The 17,902-nt window shown below is 46.5% G+C and overlaps 1 protein-coding gene across 14 annotated transcripts; it reads right to left on the bottom strand.

Annotated features, from left to right (window-relative positions):
- Positions 1 to 632: 632 nt before the first annotated feature.
- LOC123425788 (putative F-box protein PP2-B12) lies at positions 633 to 8,675 on the bottom strand. Of its 14 annotated transcripts, none has more exons than XM_045109523.1 (8): positions 8,261 to 8,675; positions 8,043 to 8,144; positions 6,420 to 6,480; positions 6,278 to 6,319; positions 6,022 to 6,184; positions 5,131 to 5,195; positions 3,373 to 4,307; positions 633 to 2,470 (listed from the first exon to the last, which is right to left on the bottom strand). In XM_045109523.1, the coding sequence occupies exons 1-5, from the start codon at positions 8,509 to 8,511 to the stop codon at positions 6,041 to 6,043; spliced, it is 600 nt and encodes a 199-aa protein (XP_044965458.1). In that variant the 5' UTR covers positions 8,512 to 8,675; the 3' UTR covers positions 633 to 2,470; positions 3,373 to 4,307; positions 5,131 to 5,195; positions 6,022 to 6,040. The 14 variants fall into 14 exon arrangements, 11 of the variants coding, with proteins under 11 accessions (XP_044965458.1, XP_044965457.1, XP_044965451.1 ...); XM_045109522.1 differs by having other exon boundaries at positions 8,249 to 8,675; XR_006621887.1 differs by having other exon boundaries at positions 8,043 to 8,161; positions 8,261 to 8,353.
- Positions 8,676 to 17,902: the final 9,227 nt, after the last annotated feature.

Here is a 17,902-nt window from a genome sequence, read left to right on the forward strand (position 1 = left end):
GCTCGCAAGGGATAACATAAATCAGATGGTGAACTGCGATGTTTGGGGCACCTATATATACTAGTTGGATGCCCGTACGTTGTCACGGGACAAAAACATTTATGAAGGTAATAAGCTATTAAATTACAACAACTGTAAATGCTCAATGTATCTCCGCTACACGCATCGTGTGTCATCTCGTCTTAAACTCTCCTCTCAGTCGAGTATTGAGGTAGGACACTAATAATATGATCATGTACTAAGAACCTCACATTAACACGGATAATGACGGATAATGAATGGTTAGACATCCGGCGGCAACATCTACTACTACACGGTTGGTAGTTGTTGCCATGATAAATTAAATATGGAAATCATGCTCGGGTTCTTCCTATAATTGATAGTCAAACCACGAATCTTTACTTCCTAATGCATTCCTCTCAAGCATGAAAAAAGAACTCCATTATTTACCTTTATAGTTGTTCCCTTTGTATCATGTATATGAAATACAATAAAATACTCCCACAATGCAACAGATAAGAACATACCATGCAGCCATTTATTAGTTCATAGGAAGATTGTATAATGGAGATTAAACTTAGTGATATGCAATAAAGATCACGCAACAAAATGAGTTAGTGCTACACAAACTATTTATCTGAATTATGGCTTTATTTCAACTATAAAAAGGGAATCTCAAGATTACATCCGGGCTGGCTACAACTAAAATAAAACACAAGAATATAGCATTAAAACTCCGCAACTTACAACTCACTTCAAACAGAGTTGCTTTCCCCTCGGACAAAACTATCTGTTAACACGAACAGAAGCATCGGCACCTTCGGAAACCAGAACAAAGAGGATCAAGTGTCGCCATATATATACAAGCAAGGGTTGGTAGTACTCATCTTTACGGAAACTTAAAAAATGCCTGAACAGTCTCATAAACAAAATCATGCATGAAAATAAAATTGTTCAGATATGTTCTAATTCCTGAACAGTAAATAATTAAACGAATGTGTTCATCATTAGTTGTTGGTGAGCACATGGTCGTGAGTGCCCAAATTTTATTTATTTTTTTGAACAAAAGGCACCCACATTATAGTTCATTATTATAGTAGTGATCAGATCAGCACCAGGATCTTGCAGTATCTTTAACATGACACCTGTGTCACCCTCCCTGCTTGATCGAAGTAGACCTCAAAGAGGTCGGGATGCGATGGCTTCCTGGACATCAGCTCGTACACATACACCAGCATCATAGTATTAAGCACCAACATAATATAAGTTGGACGTTTGGAGTTTTTCTTTTTTTGACGGGACGTTCAGAGTCCGTTAATTATCAAGTGGGCTGCCCACTTTTTAGGTCAAAATGCCATGAACATTGTTTATCAGAGTAAATCATTTTTTTGACAGGACATTCAGAGTCTTTTTTTAGATCTTTTATAGTCCAAGCTATTTTTTTAGATTCCATGATTTTAATCCTTAATCTCTTGCATCGGACAAGCGTTCAAATTGTAAGTTTCTGTTGTGAGTGTAGGAAAGAACTTCAATCAAAAGAGCAGAGTTGGATGAACAGGGAAACAAAGTTCTTATATTAGGCAGAAATACAAACAACAAATTTGATGAACATTTTTAAAATCTTGGCTACACCATGACAGTTCTTTCATAAACTACCAGATAGGAATATTCCGACCTACTTAGCATACAAATTACAACAAAGTAAACAAATTATATGTCACCTTGTAGCTATGTTGCATATGGTTTTTCTTGCAAGACCAAGATTACATAGATCCATAGGAAATAGATTATCTGAATCGAAAACACTAAAATATATAGCTCTTTTACCTCGTCACGCAGCCATATAAATCCATCATATAATGTCCGCATGAAACTGAAACAAATCATAATTAATACACAATTCCAGGAGCAAATGGGTAAACAACAATATAGAATCTTGCAAACAAAAATCAACACCTACATTAGTAAAGTTTTATAATACACACCTGCAGATCCTATCCCACTCCTTTTCTTATCCAGCAATGATTCATATACCACAACCCTCGAAAATTTCAGAGACCTCTTTTGAACGATAAACTCATGTTTCCTAAGTGTCGTCGTTACTTCGGTTCAACATAACAACATAGAGTGCAGCGTGGTTCCTTGAAACATCATATAAATTCTACCAAATGCAATATTTCTATGCACTTTATTTGTTTTTGTTCTACAAGATTGGACTGCACCGATGAACTAAAATGAAATTTTGGAATAGACACCACAAATAAGCACTGGCAGCTCCCAATACAATAACCCACTCGATAAAGAGGCAGAATTAGCTAACAACTCAAAGTAGGATATATGCAGCTGCAATGCTTCTCTTCATTGGAGGTAAACCCGGTTTCTGCTCTACCACAACAGGATTATGCTTAGATATAGCTCTTTTACCTCGTCAGGCAGCCATATAAATCCATCATATAATGTCTGCATGAGACTGAAACAAATCATAATTAGTACACAATTCCAAGAGCATATGGGTAAACAACAATATAGAATCTTGCAAAAAAATCAACACCTACATTAGTGAAGTTCTACAATACACACGTGCAGATCCTACCCCACTCCTTTCCTTATCCAACAATGATTCATATACCACAACCCTCTAAAATTCCAGAGACCTCTTTTGAACGATAAACTCATGTTTCCTCAGTGTCGTCGTTACTTCCGGTTCAACATAACAACATAGAGTGCAGCATGGTTCCTTGGAATATCATATAAATTCTACCAAATGCAATATTTCTATGCACTTTATTTGTTTTTGTTCTGCAAGATTGGACTGCACCGAAGAAATATAATGAAATTTTGGAATAGATACCACAATAAGCACTGGCAGCTCCCAATACAATAACCCACTCAATAAAGAGGCGGAATTAGCTAACAATGCAAAGTAGGATATATGCAGCTGCAATGCTTCTCTTCGTTGGAGGTAAACCCGGTTTCTGCTCTACCACAACATGATTATGCTTAAGTGTCGTGCATCGACACTTTATAACCCCCACCGATTAGAAGTACACTGTACACAGATGCATAGACGCTCTCCTAATTAGTAAGCTTATAGTGCCTTAACTCTTAAGTGCCTTTTGAATCTAACATAAATTGTGTACTTGCATAGTTCTCACTTGTGTTGTTCAACGAAAGGCTAGTAGATGGATTGTTGAATTAAGGCACAAGGGACAAAGGGCCATTCAGCAACCTACGAATTATAATATGTGGGGAAGTTGGCAATCTACAAATCAAAGCAGTGAGAGCACATCATGGTCACTTCATCATTCTACGAATCAAAAGGACGAGAGCTCACACAGATAAGAAGAATAACACAAACGTTTCCTTCTTCACCTTATCTACATGCTCGTCGCCCTTTGCAGCATAGCCATCGTACACATGTTTGGATGTTCTGAGCATCTCTGAAAATTCCCAACACAAACAAACACACATGCATGCGTATGACATTACCAAATTTTCAGGTTCGTTGAACACAGTCATAGAGGCATAGCCCAGTTCAATCAAATTGTCGTATTGAAACTTGGGTGACATCGATCTTGTATATCTTCAGGACGCCGTACATCACCATACTATCTCAACCCTGTGGCGGCTTTGCGGGCCTCTCGGGCTGCCGTGGTCGAGCGAGTCCTTGAGGCTTCTCCCTTCCCCATCAACAAGGCATAGGGGTGCTGAGACAGACGCCATGCACCTATCTTGGAGCAAAGGAGGATGTGGTATGTGGCCTAGTTGAGCATCGGGAAGGAGAGGCCTTGGAGGCGGGTGCATTCCATATTGTATGTATTGTCCAATTAGCATAAATAAGAAATAAAAAAACATGACGACAGCAAATACATGAAGACAGAAATGTATAAATTACTCTGAAGATGAATTAGCTGACATGCATGGATGGATAATGTACGTGGGAGCTGAGGTTGACTATTCCATGGTTCAGAAAGAGATGAAACGCGGTTGGCCAGGCACCTCCAGTTTGGAGCCTCCGCTTGCATTCCTATCATCCAGGCTCCAGCGCGGGCGCAGCCACCATGCGGGAAGGCCGCCGTGTTCTAAGTGACACGTCGGCCAGCGCCCACGGCCCTGAACACCTCCATTCCCACACCTCTGCTGGCTTGTGCATCTCTCGATTCCTCCAGCTTTTGCACCAGCCACTGCTCTGGTCGACGTCGTCACCTAGATCCAAGGAGGAGTGTGTTGGTCGTCCTATTCGACCGACACCACACCGATGGAGATTGTGGCACATCACATGGGAGGCGACATCGGGAAGGAGAGGCCTTGGAGGCAGGTGCGCGCGAACGTCTTCATGGAGGGAGACATCAATAGAGTTAGGGCGAGCAGAAGACCATGTGAGAGGTGCCGGTGAACAGGAGGATGGAAGGGGGAAGGGAGGGGCGGAAGACGCAACTGCTCTAGATGCGCTGCTACCGGTGGTCTTGGTGATGGAAGTGGGGATCATAAATGGGCATCATGGAGGGTCGCTGGATCGCTAGCGAGGGTGTACGGGATAGACGCGGTTTTTTACCGCTTGGTTCCCGGGTTGACTTGCCTCTGGTTTTCGAGGGGTGGTTGAAAAAAATCGATGGGAGGACGTGGGTGAAAGGTAGGGCCTGTCAATAGGCAGCGACAGGTGAGGGATGGTCGAACCATCACGACGACAGATCCCCTTTAATTTGAAAGGGTAAAAAGTGGCAGGAGTTAGGTTAAATGGAGTAAAATGGAGGAGTTTCTTTTAAATTGGGAAAAATATGTCAAGAACCCAAAACTTAGGGGTAAAATATGAAATTTACTCTTTTGTTAATGACTCATTTTACATGAGACTAAATGTAATAATTACCACAACTGTTTACTCATGAAATATTCATTCAGGTTTTACTGGGCACAAACATCATGATACCTATGAGTTTCTCTTGCCAGTTTTATTCAGTTGGCGACATAAGTTTCCAATTTTAGGTCATTTACTGGTTTAATAAGCTACTTCATGAACGTTAAACATCATCTGCTTATCTTCCATGCTGACTTGCGGCATTTACCAACTGTTAGCATCTTAGTTGAGTCTCTGTTCACAATATCATCATAAGGCGGCTTATAGAAACATACCATGACACGATGACCTCTCTTTGACAAAGCCTTAGGCAAAGCTCCAGCAACATCCCCAAGTCCACCTGCAGAAGATTAAAAACATGGTTACAGCTCCCTTAGCAAGCCATTAGAAACGAAAATGAGTAGTGTCTTCAGGCTTGAAATCATGTGCAGCTATGTATACTTATTATATTATACAGCAATGAAAATTGTGCTCGCTCGTCTCATTACCGAACTGACTTTCAGCTTAATGATAACATTTGCACAGATTTCATACGACCTCCAAAAAATAGAAACAAAACAAGGGATGCTGACTATTAGCAGAAGCTAACCCACTTTTTTTTTGGAAAGAAAGCCTTTACAGAGTTGGTTTTAGTGAATTAGAGAAACATAAAAGGACAGCTATAAATCAACAAAAGGCATGGATAGACCATTTAACTTGTTAATCACTTATGAATTTATCTTCTAGGAGAAGTAAGCATGAATAGGAGCTCAAGAGATGAATGAGGAACTTGTGGCTCAGGATGAGTGCCAAACTCAAGAATGAGGCACCACTTGAGAGTACGGTATCATTTCATGAAGCTACTTTAACTTTTTTTTGAGGGGTAAGGGGGCTATCAAATAACTGAAAACATCCTCTTCAGAATCACAACAACAAAGTTGCCATATATGGAAAATATTCTGCATAATTAACTTATTGCACAACTTAGCCTACTCAGGCAGAGCTCAAACTCAACTAACAGGTGATAAATAGGTCACATCATCAGATGGGAAACTGAAATGTCGTTCTACTGAAGTGCAAGCAACGTGGGCCTGGGATATTATTAGGCCAGGTTTAGGAGTTGATTTGAACCAGAAGTGTTTGCTGCTTTTCTGAATATCCAATTCCAAGGTATAGCATGCATGCACCTTTACCAAGAGGAAAACACTATCCAGATATATGGATCTGCTCAGCATCCAAGCAGATCACATCCAAACAAAATCCATTGTGCCTTGCTTTCTGTGAACGCCTGCTCAATGACTGAGAAACTTCGCTCAGTGCCAAGCCGTCTTCAGTCATCCAAGTGACAGCCTGACAGGAACCAACATCTAGTTCATGTAGTTATGAAGAGAAAAAGTTGCGTAGAAATCGTGACTCTTCTAGCCTAATATAAGGTTGTCTTACCGAATTAAGGAACATCATGTTGCAACAGAGAGTGAGCTTTAGCTGGTCAAGCAAAATTAATCAATTGTGCTAGGATAAGATACCCCTATGTTTTCGCAGGAATCACGAAAAGAAAAATTTTCCCATCCAACAGCATGCGTACATATGCTCGTAAAAAAGATCCATCAAGATGCACCTCGATCGTCGGCAGCTCGATCCACACCCTGCATCAGCACACGACAAATGAGCATCACAAGTTCACAAGGTCGAGAGTCTGACATGTTAGAGGAGGTGAGAAGCTCAAGCTGTGGACGAGGTCCTTGAACTTTGAGAGGAAGCACTCGTGGTCGTCGCCGACCGAGGCGATGCGCTGCTGCGCGCCCAGCTTGTCCGCGTTCACCTCCTTGATCCCCCTCCGGCATGGCCAGTACCGTCGTCCGCGCGCGGTCGTAGGTGGGCAGCTTCTCCAACGCCGCCCATCGCAGCGCCTCCTCGTCGTCCTCGTCCCACGACGACCGCGACCGCGAGAACAGGTCGTCCCTGTCGCGCGACCACACCGAGCTCTCCCGACACAGGCTGTGCCCGAACGCGCTGGGGAGGGGGCGGCACCGAGCGGCACCGGGGCGGCCGCGAGCTCGCGGGGCGGGGGCGAGGGCGGGACCGAGCGGCGGCTAGCGCGCTAGGGCGGGGACGAGGGCGGGCGACCGAGCGGCGCCGGGAGCGGCGGCTAGCGCGCGGGGGCGGGGGTGGCGTCGGGAACGGCGGCTAGCGCGTGGGGGCGGGGGCGGCGTCGGGAACGGCAGCGGTTCCAGCCTAGGGAGGGTTAGCGAGGGGAGCGGTTCGAGCCTAGGGAGGGTTAGCGGCTAGCGCGCGGGGGCGGGGTGAGGGATCTGGTTTTCTTTATTGAGCCGTTTGGTTTTCGAAGGGTTGAAAAAAAATCTATGGGAAGAGAACGTGGGTGGGAGAGCTTGGATCGAGAGGTCGAACCATCGCTGGTTGAACCATCACGACGGCAGATTCCCCTTTATAAGGTCCATCTTCATGCATGCTTGAGTGTGACAGTGTAGAAAGTTATGAGACAACAGAATTAGCATCGGTTGACATCTATTACTTCTACACATGTGTTTGAATAAATATCATTTTAGTTGGACCGGATAAATGAAAGGAAGCTTCTTAGAAGCTCCTTTCAATTTTCATCGCAGTACTTTAATCATGCTGGTACAAAGAATAGATTGACGTTAGAGCACGTTAAAATAGATATACCTGAACAAAAATTGTAGGAAATGCAGATGTACCATATACCAAAAGTTAAAGAGCTTAGACCAGACATACAGATGTAGGAGTTGGTCTAGATGAAACAATATCAAAAGAGTTGGTCTAGACCAAGTTCGCTTATGCATGAAGTAGCCAGGACTTTAGAATGTACAACATTATTCCGATATCCAACTGGAATTGAATTGAACTTAGTCCCTTTCAAACAGTTTCAAGATCACCAAAAACTGATTTCAAGCATTGTGCTTATTTTAAACTTGCTGCTACTTAGGAACTATGCCAAAATCCCCTTTTTGGGTTTTGGGTTTTGGTTCATAGGACGATCCTAGGAGCTACTGCACTGTTGCAGGTTGCATGAATTAACATGGTCAAATTAATTGCAATTAAGCCAGTGCGACCATGAAGCAACCACACAATCAAATAAAATGTAATTAGATGAGAATACCATCACCAGGTAGCAACATTCAGACACACAAGTTATATAGTATGTATGGATATGGAAGAGCAAACGAACCTAGAGTCTTGGAGTGGGATCCAGGACCAGTACTCCGGAGTGTTCCCCCACATGATGAAGAGGTTCCTGACGGATATCATGTAGCACTTGGCACCGGTCTCCCTGTCCAACCACATGCTCTGCGGGCACACAATCAATTAGCAATCGACCGGCAACAAATCTGTTAGTACAAGAGATTGGGTGGGGATAGGCGTGAAGGCGCGTACCACGAGCCTGACCTGGAGAAGCGCGGGGCCGGCGGAAAGGCAGAGGAAGAGTTCCTTCTTGGATGAGGGCGGGGCAGGGCCCGACGGCTCACCATCGGCGAGCGACGGAAGGCCGTCGGGGGACAGGAAGCTCGCCCAGATATCGTCGGAGTCGGCTGCGGCGCGGAAGGCCGGGGAAATGGCGGCGTGCGCGGGGACGTGCGGGCCAGCGCCACCAAGACGAGTTCCTCCGGCAGGCGCGCGATCTCCCAAGCCACCCCCATCGGTTCCTCTGCCCGTCGGCCGGGCGGCCGCGCTTGGTCTAGTTTCCTGGGGATAGCAATGAAGTTTTTTCTATGAAGCGAGAGAGAGATGGGATCGAGAGCGACAAGGTGGGGGTTCGTGAGATGAGGAGGCCGGGTGCGTTGGAGACGTGCGTTCGTGGATAGTTGATCTATTTTCTTCCTTTCTTCATTTCTTTAAGGCGGGGCTTAGGAGAAAAGCACGGGGAAGGGGGGATCGTACGCGGGAACGGGAGATGGTCGAACCATCACGACGTTCGATCCTGCTTTAATATATATATATATATATATATATATATATATATATATATATATATGTGTGTGTGGTCCCGCTATTCGTCATCTTGGGTGAGGAATTTTCTCACCCCAGCCAGTTTCTGTACCCACATTCAGAACCATAATTTATAAGAAAAAACACGTTTGTAAGGTAATATTACAGCGTGGAAGGAGGAACCAGTCCCCGCACATATATATATATATATATATATATATATGTGTGTGTATGGTTCCACTATTCGTCATCCTGGATGAGGAATTTCCTCACCCCAGCCAGTTTCTGTACCCACATTTAGAACCATAATTTGTAAGAAAAAACACGTTTGTGAGGTAATATTACAGCGTGGAAGGAGGAACCAGTCCCCGCACCTAAAGCACTGTAAACATTTTACAGAATAAATGCAAAGTAATCTTACAGTTTGCATGGAGTCAATTACTCCCATAAGCGAGGAACGAATCTGGCGAATCTTGATGTAGTTTTACGACCACTCACTTAATCTTACAGTAGCTAGGCGTTCTTGTTTTTTCTAGATATAACTGTGCGTCCTTATATCATGTATTTTATGTTAGTTCTTTTACTATCTCTATTGGACTGAGGCCCTGTTTGGATACACTCAGATTATATAATCCGGTTTTTATAATCTATTATGTCTCCAAACAGGACAGATTATATTGCAGTTTATAAAAACTAGATGGCCAGATTATTAAAAACTCATAATCTACTCTACCCCAGCTAAAATCAGATTATGGATTATTAATGACCCATCACCCTTGGAAACTTGGAGATAATTACCTACTGCCACCGCCATCGTCCTCCAAACATGCCCATCTAGATTATTACCTTTGCAGTTAAAAAACAAAGGACATACATGTCATTGTACAATATAAAACCTGGATTACAGTTTATATAATCTGGCCTCCAAACATGCCCACCTTGATTATTTTTATAAACCAGATTATATAATTTATCTTCATAATCCAGATTATTATAATCTATTATGATTCCAAACAGGGCCTGAGTACACGAGGTCTTTAGCCATGAAATATGGAAATGATTTAAGTAACATAGGCCATTATCACGATTCCGTGGGATGCAGTATTGGTAAGCATAAGAAACAAATATAATTCGAAAAAAAAAACCAAATATAATTCATTGTGTGAATATTTTGGTAAAACCAGAATAACAAAGTGATCTAATAAATACTCCATCTGTATAATAAAAACCATTCTTACAATTACAAATACAATTCATTTGGACACAACTGAGTGCCACTTAGCACTAAGTAACCAGCAACATAACAAATTCAGAAATCACTACTGTATTGCAAAACTGAATACTACTGAACATGAAACTGATGACTGCCGAACTTGATCTTTAAGGAGCTAAATTTGCAGGTGACCAGAGATTTTACGTCAACTTCATCTGTTCAGCAAGCTCTCCTGCGACTGAAATATTATTATCCATGAGCTATAACCAACTGCACCCTTTAGGTTCACTTTTCTTCTAACCAAAACGTAAATATTGCTTCTGGTTATTAGAAAAAAAAAGTCTGAACTTGCAATTCAACATTACTAGTAACCACCATAGATATGGAGACATTAATCTCTAGCCCTCATACATTAACCATCATCCGCTTGAACAGATATCAGAAAACATAATATTTTATCACGAGTAGGTAGAGGCCACCAACGCACAAGCACATATACCACTTGAACGGTTAACAGGCTTCGCTAACCTAAGCTGGAAATAATGTCGAAATCAAAGACATCACACATGGATTTTGGATGTACCAAGTTCATCAGGATCACATGAACCCATAGCACGATGGCTGCATGATATGAATGAAAAATATATAGAGAAAAAAGATAAAAGGCCAAAACTCTGTAACTACTGTTTCGATGCACACTAAACCGTGTTTTTTTAAATCAAATTGAGCCAGATACAATCCTGGGAGTACACACTAAACTACTATGTGTCTTGTAACTTTTGAAGACATTGTCTCTGGTAGAAACTAGGGTTCTACCGGCCCTCTGCCTTAGGTTATAAGTGTAGGAGAGAGGTTGGAGGAGACGAGGGCGCCGCGGCCGGCGCGACGGCGCCGTCTCGGCATAGGGAGGAGGCGACGAGGAGTAGAGGAGGCGGTGGCTAGGGTTAGGGTTCTGGCTCCTCTTGGATCCGGGCAATAGAATTGTCTTATTGCTTGATTCCAAAAGAGTTGTTTACATCGGTTTATATAATCTCGATAACTTGGACTCTAAGATAACTAAGATAACTTGGACTCTAAGATAACTAAGATAACTTGGGCTAAGCCCCTAATATTATTAAGATACTAGGCCAGTTTGGCTAACTGGGCCTCTGGTCATAACATTTCTCCTCGCCTGCGCAGACAGCTCGTCCTCGAGCTGGATGTCTAGAAAATGTTGGCGGGATTCCTTGAGCTGCTCCCAAGGTGCCTTCGGAGGGTTGAGCTAGTCCGAAGTACGTCGTGCATCAAGGCCTGGAATGTCGCCAGCGCATTGGAGAGACCGAAAAGCATCACCAAAAACTCGAAGTGATCGTGATGGTAGCCAGAACGCAAGTCGAGCGTAGGGAATAAGCGTGGCCCTTGCGGCTCTTCCCGCGGCTCCGCTATGACCGGTATAGGAAAATTGACCCTCGTCGTCGTGGCAGTGAGAGCACGGTAATCGAGGCAGAAACGCCATATGCCCCCGAGCTTGTGAACAAGGAACAACGGTAAAAGGTCACCGTGCCGCTACAGGAGATGAGCCAACAGGGGCGGCTTGGAGTCTGCTATGGCGGTCGACAGCTCAGAGGGAACTGCTCGAGAAGTGCCACCCTCGCCCTTCCACTGCACCATGTGCCCTTGACGCCAGAAAGTCATGGTCAGTGCGTCGAAGTCCCAAAGGATGGGTCCGAGCGTCCGCAAGAAGTCGACGCCGAGGATGAAGTCGTAGTCGCCCAAGTCGATGCCGACGCACGTGATGGCGAATGACTCGTCGCCGATGAGGATGGGAACCTGCTGCGCAATTCCGTGGCAGCAAAGACGGTCACCATTAGCCACGGTAACTCAGAGCTGCTCGCCGCCCGTCGGCTGGAGGGCCAAGTGATGCATGCTAGGCGCGGGCATGAAGTTGCGTGTAGAGCCCGTGTCCAGGAGAGCTAAGAGGCGCTCCCCATTAACCGTCACTGGCAACAACATCGTTGTTTCCGTTCATATGCCGGCAAGGGCATGCAGGGAGACCACGAGAGCGGTGGCTGACGCTGGGGCTGCCGCCTTGGCAAGCTCGAATGGAGCTGTATCCTCCACGACATAGTCATCCGCCTCCAGATAGAAGAGGTGCGGGCAGACATGGCCTGGCACGTAGGGCTCATCGTAGTTGAAACATAACCCTTGGCGACGACGCTCATTTTGTTCGGCCGGGGTTAGCCGACGGAACGGTCGAGTTGCTACTGTGGCGGGCGTCCCTGCCGCTGGCTGGGCAGGCCGGCTGGGTGCAGACATAGCCGGCTAAGGGGGTGGGCGAGGTGCCTGGGCCGAGAACGCCTGCTGCATAGCCACCACCCACTGCTCGAACACGCAGGCATAGTACATGGCCGTCTGGATGTCCTGTGGTCCGTGCATCTCGACGTCCATGCAGATGTGGTCGGGTAGTCCCCCGACGAAGAGCTCCGCCCGCTGGCGAGTCGTCACGCCAGGGCCTGGAAGTGGTCGGCGAAGTCCTGCACCATGGAGGTGAAGGGTAGGCCGCCAAGCTCTGCCAACCGGCTCCCTTGGATCGGAGGCCAGAAGCGTAGGAGGCAGAGCTCGCGGAAACGCTCCCATGGAGGCATGCCGCCCTCGTCCTGCTCGAGAGCGTAATACCACGTCTGTGCGGCACCTCGAAGGTGATATGAAGCGAGCCAGGTGCGATCCGACACTGGCGTCCGTTGCCCTCGAAAAAACTGATCACATTGGTTGAGCCAGCTCAGGGGGTCCTCCGTGCCGTCATAGGTGGCGAAGTCCAGTTTGGCGAAGCGTGGCGGCGTGTGGGTAGGGCCGCCCTGGCGGTACGGCTCGTCGGCACGGAGTAGTGCAGGGGCCGGCGCCGGGTACCCGTCGGGGCCGGCGAAACTGGAGGGCCCGCCGTACTGCGGGGGTGGCGCCGGTGGCGACTGAATGTGCGGCGGCGCCGAGGCCATTGTGTACATCGGCTATGACGACTCGGTCACCCAGGCCGGTAGCGGCGATGGCGAGGGGGGAAACCGGAGCTGGTGGATCGGCACCCCCGGCGCAGAGGTAGGTGTTAGGGCATATTTATGCCTAAGTAATTTTGGTGATTGATGACAGTACCTTAATGGACTAATCGTGTCCATTGAGCATTTCAGATAATACATGACAAAGGCACAAGACGATTTGGCACCCTCCGTGGAATAGAAGCACGGTGTCTTCTACGATTCTCTTTGGTGGTTTTTGAGTCGTAGGAATGCCGTACTATTAAGAGGGGACCCGTATTGGGAAGGTTTGGGTGGAATCAATCTTGCACGCACACATTTTTTCTCCATCTCCTTCCCCTGCAACTTTGGAGCTTTTCCCTCTTTGATCTTTCTCCTCTTGCAAAAAGGTCCCCTAGAGGTAGTACCGCTGGCCCTAGTGGTAGTACCGCTAGAGCTGGCGGTAGTACCGCTAGAGTTGGCGGTAGTACCGCTGGCCCAGCTGTAGTACCGCCCCTGGTTAGCGGTAGTACCGCTTCAGGACTTTAGTACCATCATCCTTGCGGCTGTACTACGTCGGACTTTTTGTGAAGACTTTCTTGGCGGTGGTTGGCCCGGTAGTATCTTTGCGCTACAATGGGCTCAGCTGTAGTACCGCTGCAGCTAGCGGTAGTACCGTTGGAGTGCTAGCGGTAGTACCGCTGCAGCCAGCGGTAGTACCGCTGGGCTCGTGCTGTGAGTGGGAAAACGGTTGGATTCCCCCCCCCCACTATATAAAGGGTTCTTCTTGCTCAAGAACCCTACCTTTGACCCTCCCAAGCTTCATTGTTGCTCCCTAAGCCCAAAAGTGTCCGATCTCTCTCCCTAGCCAATCAAACTTGTTGATTTCCTAGAGATTGGTTGAGAAGGCCTAGATCTACACTTCCGCCAAGAGAAACTTGATTCCCCCCACTAATCCCTTGCGGATCTTGTTACTCTTGGGTGTTTGAGCACCCTAGACGGTTGAGATCACCTCGGAGCCACATTCCATTATGGTGAAGCTCCATGGTCTTGTTGGGAGCCTCCAAGCTTTGTGTGGAGTTTGCCCCAACCTTGTTTGTGAAGGTTCGGTCGCCGCCTTCAAGAGAACCTATAGTGGAATCACGACACCTTGCATTGTGTGAGGGCGTGAGGAGAATACGGTGGCCCTAGTGGCTTATTGGGGAGCATTGTACCTCCACACCGCTCCAACAGAGACGTACTTCCTGTCAAAGGGAAGGAACTTCGGTAACAAATCCTCGTCTTCAATGGTTCCACTTGGGGTTATCTCTAATCTTTACATTGTGTATGTTTTTGTTGTAGACTATTTCTTACTTGCCTTAGCGATTATAGTTGGTAGCATCATATAGGTTATCACCTAGTTGTCATTTTAGAGAACCTTTATGTTGCTAACCCAAACTTGTTAAGAATTATTAAAAAGTGGTCATTGCCTATTCACCCCCATCTAGTCAACCATATCGATCCTTTCAATTGTTATGAGAGCTACGTCTGTTTATTAAGGGTTTCACCACCCGAAGAGTATGGAGGATGATGAGGGAGGACCCCATGGGCAACCAGAGGCCATGGGCTTGACTTCGGTCACAAGGGACGACTTGAATGCGGCTATGGCCCACCTCAAGACGTCCTTGACGAACGAAGTCAAGACCATGCTTAAAGAGTTAATCGAGGGAATTAAAAGTTCTACCGAACCGGCGTTGGTGGTTAAACCCGCCAACACGGATTCTGAGGCCAATTCCTGTGGGGAAGCGGCTAAAGGTATGCGACCTTCTTCCCCTCTCGAGAATAATGGGACTGGAACCTATGTCTTAGTTCCACCTCCCGTGGTCTATGGAGGACCAGTTCCTACATCGCGCCTTAACTCTGTTGGTCCTCCTCCTAAGCTTGTTAAGGGTGATTTTACTAACTGGGTGTTTTCTATTAAGTCTCATTTGAATCACAGCGCAACAAATTTATGGAGAATCATCGAGCAAGGCTACTATCCTCATGTAATGCCCCAAGAGTGTATCTTTCCCTTTTGGGAACCTTCCCCATGTGGGTCCACCTTGTCAATGATATGAGAGAGTTCAATGCTTATGATTTCATGTGAAGCTCCCCTTGTTTATTTCTCTTTTGCATGCATGCCATATCATTTGATGCCCTTGTGTTATGTGTGATGCCTTGTGATCCTTGTGTGGTGTGATCCATGATGGTGTAGAGGTGATATGAGATGTTCTTGATAGTGTGTGTGAGAGTTGGAGTGGTGCTTTTGCTAATAGGTCACCTTGTGAATTGCATAGGTTTCAAACCCATCTTCCCCCCTCTCTATTTCATCTCAAGGTCAAGTTCCACTTGATTCTTTTCTGTTTTAAAAATGTCCTTGCTTTAGCTTATTTGTGGTGGAGATGAACATGTGTTTGTGCTGTTTTGAAACTTGTTGAGATGGTGCAAATAGTTACAAAACAGATCCAACAATTCCTGTTTTGTAATTATTTAGTGGCTCCTAAAATCCTTTTTCTATTTTTATTAAATAGGGCATAATTTCTTATGCTCAGGGGTACCTTTGTTTTATTTTTAGCTTTATAGATTTAGCTTGTGCTTTATTTCTTTTCTGTGGTTTAATTCTATTAGAAAGCAGCCCAGGGATTATTTTCTTCTTATGCGGCGCCTCAGGTGCGCTTCCTCCCCCCTGGCGCCCCAACTCTCCTCTCCCCGTGCGGAAGCCTAGCTCCCAAGACCCTCCTTCTCTTTCCTGATGCCGTTCCACCCACGCCTCCTTTCCGTTTGAGCTTCAGAGAGAGAGAGAGAGAGCGTGCCACCGTGAGGGCACAGACGTCGAGGCCTCCCCATATAACGTGGGCGTACGTGACCCCCTCTTCCTAGGGTTCCTCCTCTCCCATCCGCCGCCGCCACTCCTTCCTCCATCCCCATCCATCTCTCTTTCCCCCCTCAGGTGAGTCTCTGTAGCGTCTAGCAGAGAGAGAGAGAAAGAAGGTCGCCGGCGTCGTCTACCCCGCTTCCGTCGTCGTCCGGCACCGCCGCCATGTCCAGGAGCACGGGAGAGGTGCCCGTGCCCCATTCCCATCCTCGGTGAGGCCGGGGAGCGTCCTCACCGACGGGCATGAGCTCGCCATCGGCTCGGTCCTGGTGGTCTCCGTCCTTCTACTTCGGTCTGCAGCAGGAACTCCTTCAGCTCATCTTCTTCCTCTCCAGTCGGCCTCCTCCACCAATCGGCATCCCCTCTTCCTTCCCTAGGTGAGAAACCTCTCCTCCCTCCTTCCCCCTCGAGTAGATCGGAGTAGAGGCCATCGGCACACCTCTGTCCCGAGAGGAATAGGTGCTGGTGTGTGTTGTCTGTTGTAGGTGTGTGCTCGGGCAGAGCAAGGCATCACAGAGGGTGCCTTTCCCTCGCAGTAGCAGCGCCGTAGAGTAGTGGATTCCCCCTCTTCGTAGTAGCAGCAGTAGAGAGAGAGCTCCGGTGTTGTTCCCTGTCGCCGGCAGCTCCCTGTAGGCAGAGCAGGGCATACCTGCAGGTTACCTTGTCGTAACCCCCTGTTCTGCTGAGATTCCCATCGTAGCATAATGGCGTAGATGTTGTGTGTGTTGTGTGCACGTGCTGGGTTCGAGCCCCAGAGAGAGCACCCCCCTTTTTGCATTTGAATTTCGGTAGAGTAGCGTAGCTGCATGCATAGTAGATATCTCTGTTAACCTCCCTTCTTCGTCGAAGCAGTGGCAAGAGCAGGGTGGATATAGCAGCAGGTGAGGTCCAGAGGGGCTTGGGTTCGAACCCCTCCAAGCCCTTTTATTTTTTGTTTCTATGTTTCATTTTGTTGTGTATTTTTGTTGCTTGCCACATTGTGTTGCTGGTGCTTGTGAGGCAGGATATGCAGCCTAGTTTATTTCCATCTTTGTTGTGTATTTTTATTTTGCTAGCATGTGAGAATATCATGTGAGTAGGTTTGTAGCGACCAAGATGCGGTCCTTTCCGATCTGGGGATCGAGGTCCCGAATTGGAAAGGAGCGCATCTAAGCGTCTCGCAAACAGGTAACACAGCACATACATAATAAATAAAGATAGATAATCAGGGGTTCAATTGGCTTCTCATAAATATCTCAGAGTACATCACGCATACAACCAAAGTAGTTCCGCTACGGACTACAAAACAGAGAAAAGGCTATGCTACCCTGCCTGTAGGCCCACGATCACGACCACGCCTCAATCTTCTGGATAGTTCACGTACAGGCGGTCTGTCTCCTCATCGTACTTCCACGCCAGCTGCGTGCCGTTGGGATCATCTGTCTCTGGGGTACCTGAACCTGTTGGTATTGTGGAGGAATCCGTGAGCCACGTGGACTCAGCAATCTATGACCTCGGTGCCAGAACTAGTCAAGTTATTAGGTTGGATAGGGTAGACTGTTTAAGGTTGGAGCATCCTAAGCTTGGTTTGGTGGCTAACTTACGTAGAACATTTATGAAGGTGGTCTATACTAGCGGTCGAGAATACTTGATCACGAAGTGATCCTGAACACCTACCTACGTCAATCATAACCCCACCGTGTTACCGATCGAAGAGAGATCTTCGAGGAGATAGTCACAGTTACACACATGGTTGGCAATTTTATTAGCTTTTGTTTAAGTTATCTAATACCGGATGTTAACAAAATATTCCAAGTTGCCACATAACCGCGGGCACGACTTTCCGAAAGATTAAACCCTGCAGGGGTGCTCCAACTAGTCCATCAGAAACGTACACAGGCCGCAAAGTAATCCTCTATCACGAATCTCGTGATCTCGTCGGATTCCTTAGAGGAAAATCTCAACTCCGGGGAGGACCAAAGCTTCACTGGGATTCCTATACGCAAGATACATCGCTAAGGTAAGACAAGACT

The sequence above is a fragment of the Hordeum vulgare genome, chromosome 2H (genome assembly GCF_904849725.1).
Source record: "Hordeum vulgare subsp. vulgare chromosome 2H, MorexV3_pseudomolecules_assembly, whole genome shotgun sequence".
NCBI classification, from domain to species: Eukaryota; Viridiplantae; Streptophyta; class Magnoliopsida; order Poales; family Poaceae; genus Hordeum; species Hordeum vulgare.

Bases quoted from the DNA above. Each gene is read 5' to 3' on its own strand.
- LOC123425788 (XM_045109516.1), bottom strand. From the start codon at position 8,511: ATGGGGGTGGCTTGGGAGATCGCGCGCCTGCCGGAGGAACTCGTCTTG. The intron at 8,160-8,248 runs GTACGCGCCTTC...GTGCCCGCAGAG, and splicing joins TTCTCCAGGTCAGGCTCGTG to CATGTGGTTGGACAGGGAGA. The intron at 6,481-8,042 runs GTTCGTTTGCTC...GTGCTGATGCAG, and splicing joins ATCCCACTCCAAGACTCTAG to GGTGTGGATCGAGCTGCCGA.